General features: G+C 42.9%; 1 protein-coding gene across 2 annotated transcripts; it reads right to left on the bottom strand.

Annotated features, from left to right (window-relative positions):
- Positions 1-1,308: 1,308 nt before the first annotated feature.
- On the bottom strand, positions 1,309-14,560 carry TEX26 (testis expressed 26). 2 transcript variants are annotated; one of them, XM_048494598.1, is made up of 7 exons: positions 14,303-14,560; positions 13,045-13,126; positions 9,718-9,880; positions 6,797-6,953; positions 4,515-4,691; positions 2,981-3,142; positions 1,309-2,831 (listed from the first exon to the last, which is right to left on the bottom strand). In XM_048494598.1, the coding sequence occupies exons 1-7, from the start codon at positions 14,415-14,417 to the stop codon at positions 2,737-2,739; spliced, it is 951 nt and encodes a 316-aa protein (XP_048350555.1). In that variant the 5' UTR covers positions 14,418-14,560; the 3' UTR covers positions 1,309-2,736. The 2 variants fall into 2 exon arrangements, with proteins under 2 accessions (XP_048350555.1, XP_048350556.1); XM_048494599.1 differs by lacking the exon at positions 4,515-4,691.
- Between the last annotated feature and the right edge of the window lie 1,513 nt (positions 14,561-16,073).

Raw genomic sequence — 16,073 nt, 5'->3', positions numbered from 1 at the left:
TGCTTTGTTTGTTTGTTTACTCTTTTACACATTTGTTTGTTTACTCTGTTTACACATTGTTCACTCTCTAGGTTGTACTGATTAAATCAAACCAGCAAAACGAAGTTTACATTCCAGCAAAAACATTTTATTTTATTTAGATACAGTTAAAAAACCCAAAAAAGCTTACATGAATTAAGGCTAGCTTCCAACAACCAACATTACTAGAGCCTCTTCTCACATATTTGTTTTCCTCAGGTGCTAAAAACCATGGCATGATGTAAGCAAACCACATGGTATTCCTCTTTACAAGTTGCAGTTGAGTGTTCTGTCAAAATGGTGGATCATATGGAGTTATGATTATCTTAAAGGCATCATCATAACTGCAACCGGCAGGAAAAGTCTCATACACAAGAAAACTTTTGATATTGAATGAAAGGATCCTATGTATATGGAGATTATTGCCTATCTAAAGTCCATGTACTGATATCCTCTTTCCATATTCACTTCTCTGCCTGGTAGGAAAGACCACACTTGTTAATGGAAAAACAAATGTGCAAAGCCCTAAACAAATCTAGAATTTCTTGCTCTATGTTGTATTATGCAAGGTGCATCAGTCTAGCCTGCGGGCAACTTTTCATTCTCAATTATTATTTCCTGTATTTCAGATTAAAGGCAAACAAGAACACAGAGCAGCAGCCAAGAAATTCCAGAGTGATTCACAAAGTGGTTGGAACATTCTGTAATCAGAAATGAAACAGAAGACATCAGGCCGGGCCTTTCCACAGCCACAAATGTCTGAGGGTACAGGCAATGAGGGAACCTGAGCTATTGGATAGAATGGATTTTCACTTTCTCATCTTAAAGGATTATGGTGAATGGAAGAGATAAGAGGAACCTGTCACCCAAATATTTGTGAATATCATTTTTCTCTGACTTCTGGTACTAAAGATTTACCAGGAATCTCAAGAATATTCAACCATACTCCAAATATTCACTGGATACGACATTCAATTGAAATCAAATCCAGTTGTCAAAAATACTGAAATAGATATTTGATATTGGCATGGAATTTTATTGAATATTCTGAGAAGGCAGAATTTTGGGAAGGGGTATGAGAGGCCCTTTCCCCACTTACCTTAAGCCCCGCGCTACTCTCAAGTTGCGCAGGGTCCCAGGGCACTCCCCACTACAGGGGCGGCGACAGCGCAGCCGCCCCGACGCTGCCGCTCTCACGTTCCCTCAGCGCGCAAGGCATCCCTGGCACTCCTCAAAACGGCGCCTTTTGATGACCCCGCGCAGAGTGCGGGGTCGTGGGGACGCCCGGGCATGCGCCAGAGATGCCGTGCACTGAGAGCAGCACGCAGCAAAGTGTGGTCAAAGGTAAGTGGGGAAAGGGCCAAAATTCTATCAATGCAGGTAGTAAATGGAGCAAAAATTTTATTCTGTACAAGTGTTTCCCCACTCCTTCACATGAAGCCTGCTGGGTGACCTTAGGTCAGTCATAATTCTCTCAGAATTCTCCCAGCCCTTGCAAAAGTAGTCAGTGGCAAACCACTTTTGAACATCTCTTGCCTTGAAAACCCTATGGGGTCACCACCGTAAGTTGATTGTGTCTTGATGGCACACACGCACACATACATTTGTTTTACATTTGTCTGTTTTAGGCTTTTCATATATTTGAGAATCAACTTAATTTCCCCCTGCAACATATAATACTTCCCCTATGCACCAATATTCCTGTCTCACCTCCACTTTATGCAAAATCAAGAATTTGGAAAAAATAATTCTCTTCTCACTTACATGCAAGCGTATAGTTTTATATTTAAAAATAAAGCAATCATCAGTGTCAACCCACCTGCTACCCTTCTGATATTAATCATATAATCAAATCTTTATTTATGCATATTTCTATCATTAACTCCTACTATCATTTGTCAGTGATTGTCTCTGATTCATTGCACAGTCGACTCACAGCTGCTGGCATCAGACTTCTAAGCAAACCTTCCCTTGTTACTATTTTAATGATCTCAGACATGTGGTTAACTTGCTTATAGATGAGTACTAGGTTGATTTTCAGACCAATCCTATGCAGAGTTACTTTAGTCTAAATCCACTGAAATTAACAGACGGGTAGACTTACATAACTCAGTACAGGACTGTACTGTTGATGTGGAAAACTTCAGCATCTATGGTGAAAACATTTGCTCACAAGCAGTGGGCGTATTTGGTTTTTGTTTCTAAATGGAGCAATGTACAAAGCAGCAAATCTAAGCCATATGGAAAAGGCTCAGACCCTTATTCAACTAGAGTGGAAAAAATAAAATAAAGAAGCACTGGGTTAAAGGTGAGAATTTCAGGAATTAAAATGTGATATCCAGAAACTCATTTGACATTGCAGCACAATAAAAATCGGAATATACTTAATTTTATTTTTCAAAACTAATGCCTATTCAATAACTATCTCAAAATTGCAACAGTTGTTTAACAAGGAGATAATAATAATCCTCTGCAAAACTGGGATTGGGTACAGAGATTCATACTATACCTTCTGTGACTGAATGTTCCCAAAAGCATTCTGAATTTCCAGATTTAGTGACGTGGTGGTACTAGCCGTATTAAAATTTCAGAAGATGCCCTCAAGTATATAAAAAAAATGGGCATAGGTTTTCAGATAGTTTAATATAAAGAGTGACCACAAAGGCATTCAATTGTTATACAGGTTCTTTGAATACTGGTAAATTTTTCACATGAATTTCAGGAATGATCTCTTGGCTTCTTTGAGGAAGAAGGTCTTTCTGCTTTCTTGTTCCAATTGACTTTGTCAAGAAAGTTCTGAAGGATGATTTTTTCTATGCAAACAATGGAAAGAATGTATTGTGAAGCTTGCTTACCCAAAGACATCCAAATAGTTTATTTCATATTAGAACAGGAATTGATGGGTTGTAACCCTTGGGAATTCTCTCTACATACCTCTGAACCGACACAAAAGTTTACTCACCAGGATTAGGAGCTCTTTCCACATAGGCCTTAACTTCTTCTGGGTCCAGAGAATTCAAAACTGATACGATATCCTGATATTCTTTCCCAAAATCGTTTTGATATGTAGACAAGTGTTTAGCTTTTTCTTGGTTCCTGATCTGAACAAACGACACTGAAGGAACTGGGAAGACAAGTCATAAAGAAACACTTTTGAAAGCTATGAAGTAATGAAACAGGAAAGGTCTTTCCTCTATCCTAAGGCGCACATTTGTCTGCTCTGGGGCAAATACCGTCTCCATGGGATTGTGTGTGCGTATGTGTGTGTCTGACTGAAATTAGAAAACTACCTAATGACCCAGATGATCTGGACCCCACATACCTGAAGCATTTTATCTCTTCTGAAAAACTCATTTAGATCAGCCCACTGGTTTTGCTAATTCTTTCTCTGCCTGGCTTTGGTCAGAAGGCAAGTTTCTTTGGTCACTCCCCTCCTATGGAGCAGTTTTCCTGATACTTTATGCCATATTTCTTCCTTCCAAGCTTTCCAGAAGATGTGTAAAACCTGGTTATTCTGGAGAGCTTAGTGCTAACATGATCATTGTGCAGCAGTGGCGTTCTGGGCCTAAATGACGCCAGGGGGCATGACCGCCTCCTTGTGCCCCCGCCCCGCCCAGCTCCCTGTGCCCCACTTATGGGACCCAGCAGGGAGGCCAGGAGAGGGCGGGATTCAGGGGGGCAGCTTGGACGGGCGCTGCGATGGCAGGCCAGCTCCAGGGCCTAGGGAGAGCAGGAGCCAGCTTGCAGGGAGGGAGGACAGGCAGGGATTGGTGGCAGGCGGACAGGGACATGGGATGCCCCATGTCCCCATTAGCAGTACGCCACTGCTGAGTCTGTAATGTTGCTAAAATGAAGTGTTTGCAGTTGGTGCAGTTCTGCCACGGGTGATGCATAGCGCCCAACTTGAAAGACTTGAGAACAAGATTACCGGTCATTCTCAAAGAACTCTCGTTTCATGGGGTCTTTAACCCACCTCGTCAGCTTTCTATGGATATTAATGTTGCCCATATTACTTCTGTAGAATTCTATTTAGCTACTCAATGCATTCAAACCTCCTTTGGGCGAAGCTGAGCTCGGGAAATTCTGTAGCACTACAGAATCAATATGCATAGAAAGCTGACAAAGTAGCCATCTCGTAGGGCTCTATCCATCTCTGGGTTTGATAGTTTGGTATGGATGGACTCAGGGCTTAGTATACCATTTGTTTGTTACTACACGTAAGTGGATTGGTCTGTAACACCCTCAGTGTGGGAGTGCTTTGATTTGTTTGTTGTGCTTTAAAATTTGCATGTTCATATTTCCTGTTGTTTTCTGCTTACGGTTTATTTAACCTAGACAGACCATCCAAGATGACGGTATGGCCAAGTAAGCACTGCTGAACTGACCTCAGTGTAGGCACAGGTTTGGATTCAGTTTCATCTTGTTCTCCCTTGCCCTCTTAAAGTTCATCTTCTCGCAATATGCTACAGTTTTTACAACCAAAGTTGAATTCTCACCAACACCTCTCACTGGAATACGGCGATTTGCATTGCATCCGTATTTCCAAGTGAAGTCCTTTAAGTCAGGGGCCTGGACTTGTGGCTGGTAATGACGCCTGAACTCAGTATCTGGAGGATGCGGGGCTAAACTTTTCCAGTCTGGTGGAGCAGAAGCAATTGACTCTTTTGGCGTACCTGGAAAGGTTCAACAATAACACCATGGTAAAGACAAGGATCCGCTTTTCCCCCTTTTTTCTTGTGGAAGAGAGAAAAAGCCATGTGAAAAGCCAATAGCAGAATGCCATTGGGTCTATATTTGGCACAGGTCTGGCTGAAGGATAGAACATTTGCCTTGTGTGCAGAAGGTCCACGGTTCAATCCCCAGGTCTTTAGTTTAGAAAGGATATTGTAGTAGATGATATGAAACTTGTGAAGCTGGAGACCCATTTGCTAGCCAGAGCAGTCAATACCAATTTCAATAGACCAGTGGTCTGCCAGCCAGAGTAGACGATACCAATTTCAGAAGACCACTGGTTTGCCTTCAGTATGAAGCAGCTGAGCTCCATGTGTTGTTCATGGCAGAACTTTCCTTACAGTCATAAACCAGGAATATAGAGAAAGAAAACAAATACAGATCCTAAAGCACTGGCAATCTGATTGAAGAGCATGTAGTATCTTCGATAGGGGAAAATGAAGGGCAGTTGTCAGATGGGAGCAACAAGATTAGTCACACAACACCAACAATTGAATCACCTATCTCGTTCTGCAATTAGCCTGCTGTTTCTCCACATCACTTTATTTTTATTTATGTATTTATTCAATTTTTATTCTGCTTTTCTCCTTGACAGGGACCATATGGGCTTATGAAAATATACTATTAAGCTAATTTATATAAAACAAAGACAAAAAATAGACCAGACATTTTGGCTTCACGGCCAGCAGGTTAATCCCTCTGGTTAAGGCTAAGAGCCCTTGGAGCCCTTGGAATGGTAGTGTGGTAAGAAGTTGAGTTAGAAGCTGGATAAGACTGCTTCACCACATTCTGTGTTTGCTACAGAACTATGTGGCACATGCTAGTTTTATGACATGCAAATGAAAGATACAAATAGAGACAGGCAAGAAATATGTAAACAAGCATGGTTATAAACTGTTTTTTTCCACAAATTTAGTCCAAATCTGTTCTGGAAAGGGATATGTGAGGAACAACATGGGAATGTTCTTCTACTGACAACTACCATGTTAGGGTTCATTGCCCTAAAGCTATTGTTGAAGTAATGACGAGGAAAACAGAATAATTCACCCAGCTTCACTTAAAGCCAGTTTTGGACCTATTCCTACCAAGAAAATAGAAGACTTCAAAACATTGTGTGTTGATGTTCACAGAGGCAGACCTACGCTTTTCCCAGCAATGTCTGGTTAAAAAAAAAGCTGATGGAGAGAGCTAGGGAATCCTCTTGAAAAAAAATACATCACAGAAACTTCAGTCAGAGATTAATTACTCTGCTTCCAGGAGCAGCTTGTGGAGCAAGCTCTCATCTGGTGCTAGGAATTCCTTTCCCAAATTTTCCTTCTCACTACAGCCCCCTATCTGGGGCGCAAGATCTGATGTGGGGTAGCAGGTATGCTGCCCCCAGGGGCTTATCTGTGCATCTACCTGCGTTCTACGTGTATATCTGTAAATAAATCAGACATCCCAAGCCTCCAGTGCTTTTCTCTTTCCCAGAAAACAAACCCAGGAAAATGCTAGCCCCTTGAACCTCTCACCACTTGGAGAACTGGGGTGACTGTCATATTATCTCGAAGAGCATCTGCTGGGAGGAAGATAAAATTGCAAGCAAAATGAGCCCTTACTCAGGACTGAAGTATCAGGGAGGTGTAGAAGAGAACAGGTGGATGAAAGAGGCCACACTTCCAAAGCAGGTCTGCAAGACGGTTGTCTGTTCAGTTCCAAGTGCACAGAAAGTCAGTGCAGCAATATTGGCAGAGCAGCTGGGCATCATTTTATCTTCTTATCTTGTCAGGGTCATGGTCTGCTTCGCTATTCCATCAAGGATGATCTAAATTGGGTGACTTGTCAGGAAGTGGGGCCACAGGCTCACTACATTGATTCTGCACTTAGGAGGAGGGAGGGGGAAAGGAAATATAGAACTAAAGTTGAATACTGTCCTCCATGGGACAAAATAGGCTAGGAGTGGGAAATGCATGAAATAGAATCCTGTCACTCTTGGTTACAGAAACAGCCCACAATCCTTAATGTTTAATACAGTATATTTTAAAAGAAGGGAAATGAAAGTCCTCACCTGGTTGTATCCCTAAATAATCTTCAGTATATACTGTTCGGTACTGCTTTTTTATGGTTTCTTCAACATCCTGTATAGAAATAGGTTTGGTCCAAGGTGATATACTGTCTGTAGATAATGGAGTTTCTTCTTGGGGCATTCTCCAAAACAAGAAACGCTACCAACATAGGGAGAGAAAGGCCAAATAAGTCGAGTTAATTTGTGACAGTCTAGCAACATTTTACCCTGCCCTTCCTTTAAGGAGCCCAAGGTGACATACATGTTTCTCCCCCTCTTCCCCCCAAAGCCTGTTATACATGAACACATAAAGCTGCCAGACAGCCCAATCCAGGGTGGGTGGGGGGAATCCCTCTCTGGAGCCAGTGCACCTGTATGCTGTGGAAATGCCCTTTCCATCAATGCAAGGGACAAATGCCCCGGAAGAGGGACAACTTACCCAGACGGCTGGGCATCGCTCAGCTCTACAGCACTTGACCCAGAAGTTGGCTCCACTGCCCAGGCCCACTGGCGCAAAACGCTGCCCTAGCATGGCTGAGGGGGCTGACCTTAGTTGGACTCCAGAGTCTTGTTGGCCCCTTTACGCTATTGGAGCCATCAGCAGCAATATGCCACCATATCTCTATTCCCTGGTATGGGAGGGGTGGGTGGGTTGCCTTTTAAAAACTTCTTGGAGTTTCCCACACCACAGGAAAGCCCTCTGGAGAGGGTGGAGTGCTGCTGGAACAGCACAGTTCCCACCCACCCACCAGCTCTGGATTGGGCTGATAGACTGAATCAGACTCCTGGTCCATTATAGCAAGTATTGTCTACCTAGCCTGACAGTGGCTCTCAGGGTCTCAGGCAAAGGTCTTTCACAGCACTTACTGCCAGATCCTTTAACTGGAGATGCTGAGGATCGAACCTGGAACTTTCAGTATACCAAGCAGATGTTCTACCACTCAGTCATGGCCTCTCCCCAATTAGTAGATTAGGCTCTGAGAGACTGACTCCCCACAAACCACTGTAAAAGATTCATGGCTGAATGGAGATTTGAACCTGAACTCCCCTGACTTTCATCAGAGACTGTAACCACTATACCACACCAACTACTTCAGATACTCTTCTACAGTAATTATGCTCTTTTGCTCAACAGTCTCATGTCGTTGTTGCTAGAATATAGGAACACAGATATTGTTTCCACATTCCCTCTTTTATCTACAGTAATTCCTGATGTCAATTTTTAACCGTGGTTTTATGCCTATCAGCCTATCAGGAATTCCTTTCAAGAGACAGTGCATTTCTACCGTCTGAGCAAATGCCACAGGATGTTGCTTCCTATCTTGTAAAGTTGATTTCCTCCTACACTTAAATTTTTGGAGGTCCTCCCACATCTTCTCTGGGAGTTTTTATAAACAAATAACGCAACTGCTTGTGAACAAACTGAGTGGTATGGCCTTTTTCTTGTTCTGAACTTGTAAAAAGTCTGCAGATTCAAGAGGGAGAGGCATGTTTATTAAACAAAATATGTGAAGAGCAGCACTCTGCCACTGAGATTGAAAGCCAGACATTAAGAACTGCAGCAAGGGAGCTGATATGAATATGTCTTAAATTGCTATCATGTATGTGTGTTTCAGCACATTCCATTTATTTACTGCGGCATTTTTGCCCACTTTTCTCCTCTTCAAGGATTCAAGGCGGAATACAGCGTTTAATAAAAACAATAAAACATAAAAGCAACATCCATACAATACAGAAACCAACTAAGACTACCTATAAGAGTTTGACCATAATGTTTCCATTGTCTAAGAATTACTTTTTAAAGGCAATTTGAAAGTCTCGGGAAAAGTAACAGAATGGCACACTTCCTGACTGATTCAGGAAGGCCATTCCACAAAGTCAGGGCTGCTAAAGAAAATGCTCAGGCATGGGGCCGTTCATCTACCTGGAAGAAGTTATTCTCATTCAATAAGCTCTGCTGCAGGCCTGTTGATAGTGCCATCTTGCAGATAGGTAATTCCTCCCTGCAGTGGCCCAGGCAGGTAGCAGTGGAACATAGAAAGGTTTCCAACAGGGTCACAGGAAAAAAATGATGATGACTTCTGTTGTTTTCCCATAAGAACATAAGAAAGAGCCTGCTGGGTCAGACCAGAGTCCATCTAGTCCAGCACTCTGCTACTTGCAGTGGCCCACCAGGTGCCTTTGGGAACTCACCTCTTTATATTAAATGAACTATTATACAGATGCAATATGTGTAAAAGGACACTGCAGGGGAACTCGTGACCTAAATAGTCAACTGTGGGCCTTTCCCCACTTACCTTAAGCCCCGCGCTACTTGAGGAGAGTAGCGCGGGGTCCCCCTGCACTCCCCACAAGAGGGGTGGCGACAGCGCAGCCGCCCTGCCGCTGCCGCGCCCCCTCAGCGCGCAGCATCCCTGGCGCTCTTGCCAAAGCCTTTGATGACTTAGCGCATAGCGCGGGATAGTCGATGGGGATGCTAGAGGGCACAGCGCCAGGGATACCCTGCAGCTGAGTAGCAGCTGGCGCGCGGCATAGGGGAAATAGGGGAGAGTGGGGAAAGGCCCCCTAACAACAAAATCTGAATAATTTTTGGAATGAAAAACAAACACAGGCCAGAGCCAAGGGCTGTAACCCTGCCTGGAACCCCAAATGTGAATTCATACCACATACATCACCAATCCAAATTATACCAAGGTTGTAATCCTATACACTCGGGAGTAAATCTCACCGGATTCTCTGAAGCTTGCTTTTGAATAAACATGCATAAAACAAGGCTAGCACATTTCTTACTCCTAAATCTTAGCATAATATGTGAGGTGAGGTTCTAAAGTTCTTTTCATTCAATAGCCAAAGTAAAATATTAGCATTACTGAACTGCCATTCCTGTAGAAATATGAATGAGTGGTAGCAACTGTGTTCCTTACTTCTCCAGACTGAGGATTGTTTCTTCTCCCTCTAGATATAGACTCGCACCTTATAGGTTCTGCCTTGGAAAAAGGCTTCCAATAGAACTCATCTTGGTAGGTATTCCTCCCAGTTGGTTCATTCACTTGGAAGGGAATGACATGTCCTGTCCCTGCTCCGGCACTATATGAAACAATTGGGATGATAATGAAATACAACAGCAGCCTCTATCTTTGAACTGGTTTCACTGCAAATCTCCCCCAACCTATTCTGTTCATGTTTTAAGTAAAGTTTCTTCCAATACAATATCAGTTTATCTCCTCAGTGCAGTGCTCCTGGACAGCTGACAGTATATTTTCTGGTGCCCACTTTTCATTTCCTTAAAGTCAAGAGCCAATCCTGGCTTTCTTCTGCTTCCTTATTATATGAGGCCTTTCAGAAGAGTCAATGCAAATCGAGCCTGGAACTTTCAGTATACCAAGCAGATGTTATCTTTATGACTTCAAGGAGCAACTGTCCATAAACAGTTCATCATAGGAGGATGCTTGGGTCTCACACTCTCATTTTGTGACTGGCCCCAGTCTCTATGGCAGCCATTTTGTGGTGGCACCTAAGGTTGCCAAACACCTGGTGGCTGTTGGAGATCTCCTGGGAATAGAGATCAGTTCACCTGGAGAAAATGGGTGCTTTGGAAAATGGACTATATGCCACTATACCCTCTTGAAATACCTCACCTCCTCAAATCCAAACTTCCTCAGCTACCATCTCCAAAACCTCCAGGTGTTTTCCAGGTAGGAGCTGGCAATCCTACTGGCACCTGCTATCCATTTTCAAAATTCTAATAAAGCCAGTAGGCTCAAAATATTTTTTTGTGTGGGGGAGTCGTGTTTACCCAAATAGACTGGAAAGACACATTTGATAGAAGAGAAGGTGTCCATGATATCACCATAATAAGTCCTAATGCTGTTACAAGAAGCCCAAAGGTAATGGATGGTACACAGCCCACAATAGAGATTTTTCTTCTCAAAATTATTCTGAGAGAAAGTTGTTGCTGGATCACAGGAAATTCTATGCATTCTCGGTGTTTTGGAATGCCTTTACAGGAATGGAGACAGCAGCAGGCAGGAAAATGTCTTTCAATTACTCCACAGGAAAAATATTAGAAAGAAATGATGTAGAACAGGAGGAATCTACAAAGGAAAAACATAGTGAGGGAGAGATATTTGAGGCTAAGTCTGCCAAGGAGCTTGAAAATCTCAGGGTGTTGTGTTGGAAGATTCAAGGCAAAAATTTTGTGGGGTTCCCCAGATTATCCTATTCCAGGGGTCCTCATTCTTTTTGAATATAATAAAACAAATTAATCCTGTGGGCACCTTCGAAATTCTGACACAGGCTGGTGGGTGCAACCACAAAATAGCTACCGCTGAGACAGAGCCAACTACAAAACATCAGGGAGTAAAGTTATGAATAACTCAAAAAGTAACTCTTCAGCACTTCAGGCAGAAGTTCTACTTAAGGCACTTTTAAAAATGACTATATTATTTAAAACATTTTTAATATATAAACAGCTTAACTACAATCACACAGATCTTTGTGGGATGATAGCTGCTGCCAAAAGCATAAAAAAATCTGCACAGCAAATCAGATTTCCAGTGGCCAGTCGGAAACACTGTTGGGCAAATGTCCTATTAGTCCCACCTATTTTCTAAAAACAGTAGCCTTCAGGAAAAGTTTTGGTGGATGCCAAAGTGCCCACAGATACCATGTTCCGGATTCCTGCTCTATCCCGTGAACCAGTTTATTATGGTGTTGTGGCGTTTCCAGGCTGTATAGCTGTGTTTGCTGGGGATCCTCTGAAGATGCCAGCCACAGATGCAGGCGAAACGTCAGGAGAAAATGCTACTGGAACACAGCTATACAGCCCGGAAACCCCACAACACCCCAGTGATTCCTGCCATGAAAGTCTTCGACAACCAGTTTATTTTCTGTGAGTAGCAGTGGAACTGACTCCTCATTTTTCATCAAGGTCCAAACCATTTTTGAAAGATGTGGGGAGTCAAACAACTGGCAGCCTATGCCTACTTCAGAACCCTCTCACTCACACACACCTATACACACAATGGTGACTTCCACACTGGATTTCTGGCCTGGTTTTGATGAAGGGGAAAAGCCGTTTTCCATTAACTTCTCTACTTCCACGTAGTATTGTGGTGCTTTTTTGAACCTTCCATCTTTTCCCTCTCTTTGCTGTGTACTGTCCAAAACCTGCTTTACCATGACCTTCCTGGAAAGCTCAGACCAAAGCCCAGGTGACTGCCATTCAGAAGGGAAAGTCCATATTTTTTTCTGGTCCTCCCCACAGTGGTACCATTTTCCCCACAGAATATTGGACTAGGATCTGGGAAACCCAGGTCTGGATCTCTGCCATAGAAGTTTGGGCAAGTCACATTCTCCCAACTTAACCTATTTCACAGGGGTTGCAGAAAGGATAAGATGGAAGAAAGGAGAACACTGTAAACCACTTTGGGTTCAGTTCAAAGACAAAGGTGGGGTACAGATGGTGATAATGAAGGAGGAGGAGAAGGAGGAGGAGGAGAAGAAGTAGCCACAGATACAGGCGAAATGTTAGGAACAAAACCACAGCCACAGCCCGGAAAAACCAGCACAACCAGAAGAATTGGCAGTCCCAAGCAGAATTGGTTACAAAAGAGAATAAGTTCTCTGTTTGCAGTATTGCCCAGAACAGAGGGTCCCATGGGCTCCAATGTTTAATATTACTGCCATATTAGCATTAAAGTTCAGTTTTAGTCTTTGCATGCAACTGAGGGCAACTGTCAGAGACAACTGAGGGCAACTGTCAGAGACAGATACCAGGATCAATTCACTGACAGATCAAACAGAACAGACACAGTACTGTTCTCAGTCTGAACAGAGTTTGATGTTATCCCACAATAAAATCTCATCAAACAGTCTAAAACCACAGAAGAAAAAGAAGAGGTTTCTTAAATACCTTACTGTTCTCCACCTTAAGGGGAGCAGCTTACAAATACCTTTCCCTCTTCTCCCTACAACAGATACCTTGTGAAATAGGTGGGGCTGGGAGAGTTTTGAGAGAACTGTGACAGGCCCAAGGTCACCCAGCAGGCTACACGTGGAGGAGCAGAGGAACAAACCTGGTCCACTGCGCATGCAGAGGAGCAAGGAATCAAACCCAGTTCTTCAGATTAAAGTCCACCGCTCTTAACCACTACATCACACTGGCATCACACATCTAACGTATTGGGAAGGGGTGTTATGGTTTAAGATGGTAAAAACCAACTATAATTGATCTATTCATGCCGCCTTACCAGTCCGCATTGAGTTCTGTTGCTGGATTAAAGACAAAATCGTGTTTCGTTGTCGACTCATAAGGATCCCACTTTATTTTACCTACTAAAAACAGTAGCTGTAAGTGCTATGAATTTTAAATGCTTCCTAGCATTGTCCTTTCCACTGAGAAAACAGAAAAATTATAGCCGAGCCACCCCCCAATTATACAAAATGACTTAAGTTAATTATAGTCCCTTACAGCCTTGCAATTTCAGAGATATTTGACTTCATTTTGTTCTCTGATCCTCTCAGAACCAGCCAACTGTCACACATAGAACTTCTGTGCAGCAACATTCAGGATACGTGCTGATAGTTTAAAGGGAAAACACTTAAACAACTCTCCTACTTTTAAGGGAGAGCAGGAGTCATTTCACATGAAATGTGTTTTCCACCATCAGATAGTATGCCTACAATAATTCCTGTGAATTGTGAAAATGCTGAAACGAACTTCTTGTCCATGCTCTAAAACAAAGCAAATAAACAATCAAAACCCCTGAACTGAATCTTATCAATCAACTGAATTTTAAAGTGCTTGATTTCAATAAGGTCATGATCATAAACTGTAGAGTACAGAATCAGTATGTTAAGAGATACTTGTGGCACCTTAAAGACTAAATAATTTACTGTGACATCAGGTCTTGCAAGCCAGACCCCATTCTGTCAGAGGCATGAACTCTATGACCACAAGACCCTTTGTTATATGAGCGACTACAGACTATTGCAGAGAATTAACAAACAGATGCCATATGGAATGCTTAGAATTTTCCACAAACCCTTAATTTGTACCAACACAAAATGGTTAAATCTTTATTTTTCTATACCTTCTCTACAAGAAATGTGTCACTGGGTATAATAGACACTTTCAATTAGTATTCTAGTGTTATAGCCTTTTCATGGACTGCATAACAGGCAGAAATTCAACAGGTGCGACTTTACCAGGTATTGAAATATAGGGAAAAATGAATTTGTGTGCGAGTCCATACTATTATCCTCGAATCCCAAACACCCCAGCTATGCTTAATATAAGCCTCCCCACCTGTTCTCTCTCCATTTTATCCCCACGCCAATTCAACAACCAACACCACTGCTCTACTGTCCCCAAACTCTCTAGCAAGGGCAACAGCTTCAAGACCATCAGAGCGCATGCTCTCTCCATTTGCGCGTGCGCTTTAAGGCCGTTCTGGATCAGCTCAGGGAGCTTGCTCCATTGGGCAAGGCGCGAAATAAGTTGCTCACCACTAGGGGACGGTGCTGTTCGAGCCGATCTTGGTCTCCATGGGCGGGCTGGGGGAATAGGAGCAGACCCGGTTCCCTTAATGGGGGGTAGCAGAGTGCCTTCCGACGACTCCATGCGGGCTGCCCGCTTCAGTGGTTGCAAAGTTTGTCTCCCAATCCCTCTCCTGCTGCTGGACCGCAAGCAAGAAAAGCTGTATCCGCGGAAGGACAAGGGAGCAGAAATGGGCAGGAGGCAGCGTTGCTGGGAAGTGCGAGACGTAATGGATAATGCTGCTGCCTGGTTGCCCGGGTGTCAAGCTTGTTATTATGACCCAGCTGGCCAGTGTGGTTTTCACCAGAGGGTGGCTTTTGTTTTTTTGGATGAGTGACCAAAGCCAAAGGGGCCGTCATAAGCTGTGCCTTCTGGCATTTCAGATCCAGGAGGAGCTCTCCTTTCATCCCAAACTGCAACATGGGGGCGTATTTCCAACGTGGGGGTTGATGGTATTTATCACTGTGTTTTTCTTATTCAAAACGGCTTTCGGGTTGCGACCGTCCTCCAGCTAGAGGTTGAAGATCTCTTGGAATTACAGTTCATCTCCAGACTACAGGCTGCGCCTGCAATGCTGCAAATGGCAGTTTGAGCCTTCAATCAAGCCTTTATTGGCATAATAAACAGTTAAAAATACAGCAAGGGAAAGAAAGACTGATAAAAGCAGCAAATAAAATGTTAAGTAAAAAATTGCAAGTAAAGTAATCTAGATAAGTCAGGGAGATCAGTTACAAATAAAGGAATAAGACTCACATACTTGGAACTGATTTCCTTGAATCTGGAACAATTCCTTGATTTATTTAGATTACTAGCTGCCCAATCCAGATCCATCCTTTTGTGTGATAGTGGCAGATTTCCTTTTGGAAATTAAAAAAGCCAGCAACAATTTTTTACTTAACATTTTATTCTCTGCTTTGTGTATCTATGGTTTTATCAGTCTTTCTCTTGCTGTATTTTTTTAGGATTGAAGGTTTAAAATGAAAGTTTTACCTTTGAAAGTTTGAGAGAGTAAACTCTAGTGCAGGGGTAGGGAACCTGCGGCTCTCCAGATGTTCAGGAACTACAATTCCCATCAGCCCCTACCAGCATGGCCAATTGGCCATGCTGGTAGGCTGATAGGTGGACCAGGCTGTATCCTGGAAAATACCTACTCAGATGCATCTCATCCTTGCTGAGCCCCCACCTCAAACTCTGCCCTCCCCAGGCACCGCTTCCAAATCTTCAGGAATGTCTTGAGCAGAAGAAATTGAAACACATAAGTGGCTAATGAAGTACAATATAAATACAACAGGGGAGGGACCCACAATATTACAAATCCTGAGCATGTCCTGGATCCACCGGCCTGCAAGTCAGAAACAAAGAGCCCTTTGGCTTTGACTGTGCACAAAACAAATACAAGGATAAAGCTCAACCTAAATCTCATACAGCTAGCGCAGGGGTGTTCCCAACCTTCCATCCCTGTTGAGCTAAAGGACTAGACCTCAATATATTGAATTTGGTTTACCCTTCTCTAAGAATCATCACAGCCCCTCAATTAACAATGTGTAGGCTCAGATTCAAATTCTAGTTCTGCCATGGACTCACGTGTGGCTCTAAATTATTATCAATATTCCCTTTTGATGTAAAAAGTCATGGAGGTACTACATATATCACATGGACCACTTTTTTTTAAAGTTCACACTTTAAAAGTGACCTTGAATGGGTAAAATGTTGACAAAAGCACAGATTAAAAGGTAAAAC

Source organism: Sphaerodactylus townsendi, linkage group LG04 (genome assembly GCF_021028975.2).
Source record: "Sphaerodactylus townsendi isolate TG3544 linkage group LG04, MPM_Stown_v2.3, whole genome shotgun sequence".
NCBI lineage: Eukaryota > Metazoa > Chordata > Lepidosauria > Squamata > Sphaerodactylidae > Sphaerodactylus > Sphaerodactylus townsendi.
Note: the sequence above shows the minus strand (reverse complement) of the source record. Positions and strands in the feature narration are given on the sequence as shown.

What these genes read in the sequence shown, in the direction of transcription:
- TEX26 (XM_048494598.1), bottom strand. Translation starts at nt 14,417, where the DNA reads ATGGAGTCGTCGGAAGGCACTCTGCTACCCCCCATTAAGGGAACCGGG. An exon ending in ACAATCCTCAGTCTGGAGAA is followed by an intron (nt 6,954 to 9,717) that starts GTAAGGAACACA and finishes CTATGTTGGTAG; the next exon opens with CGTTTCTTGTTTTGGAGAAT. An exon ending in TATTCCAGTGAGAGGTGTTG is followed by an intron (nt 3,143 to 4,514) that starts GTGAGAATTCAA and finishes TTGTCTTCCCAG; the next exon opens with TTCCTTCAGTGTCGTTTGTT.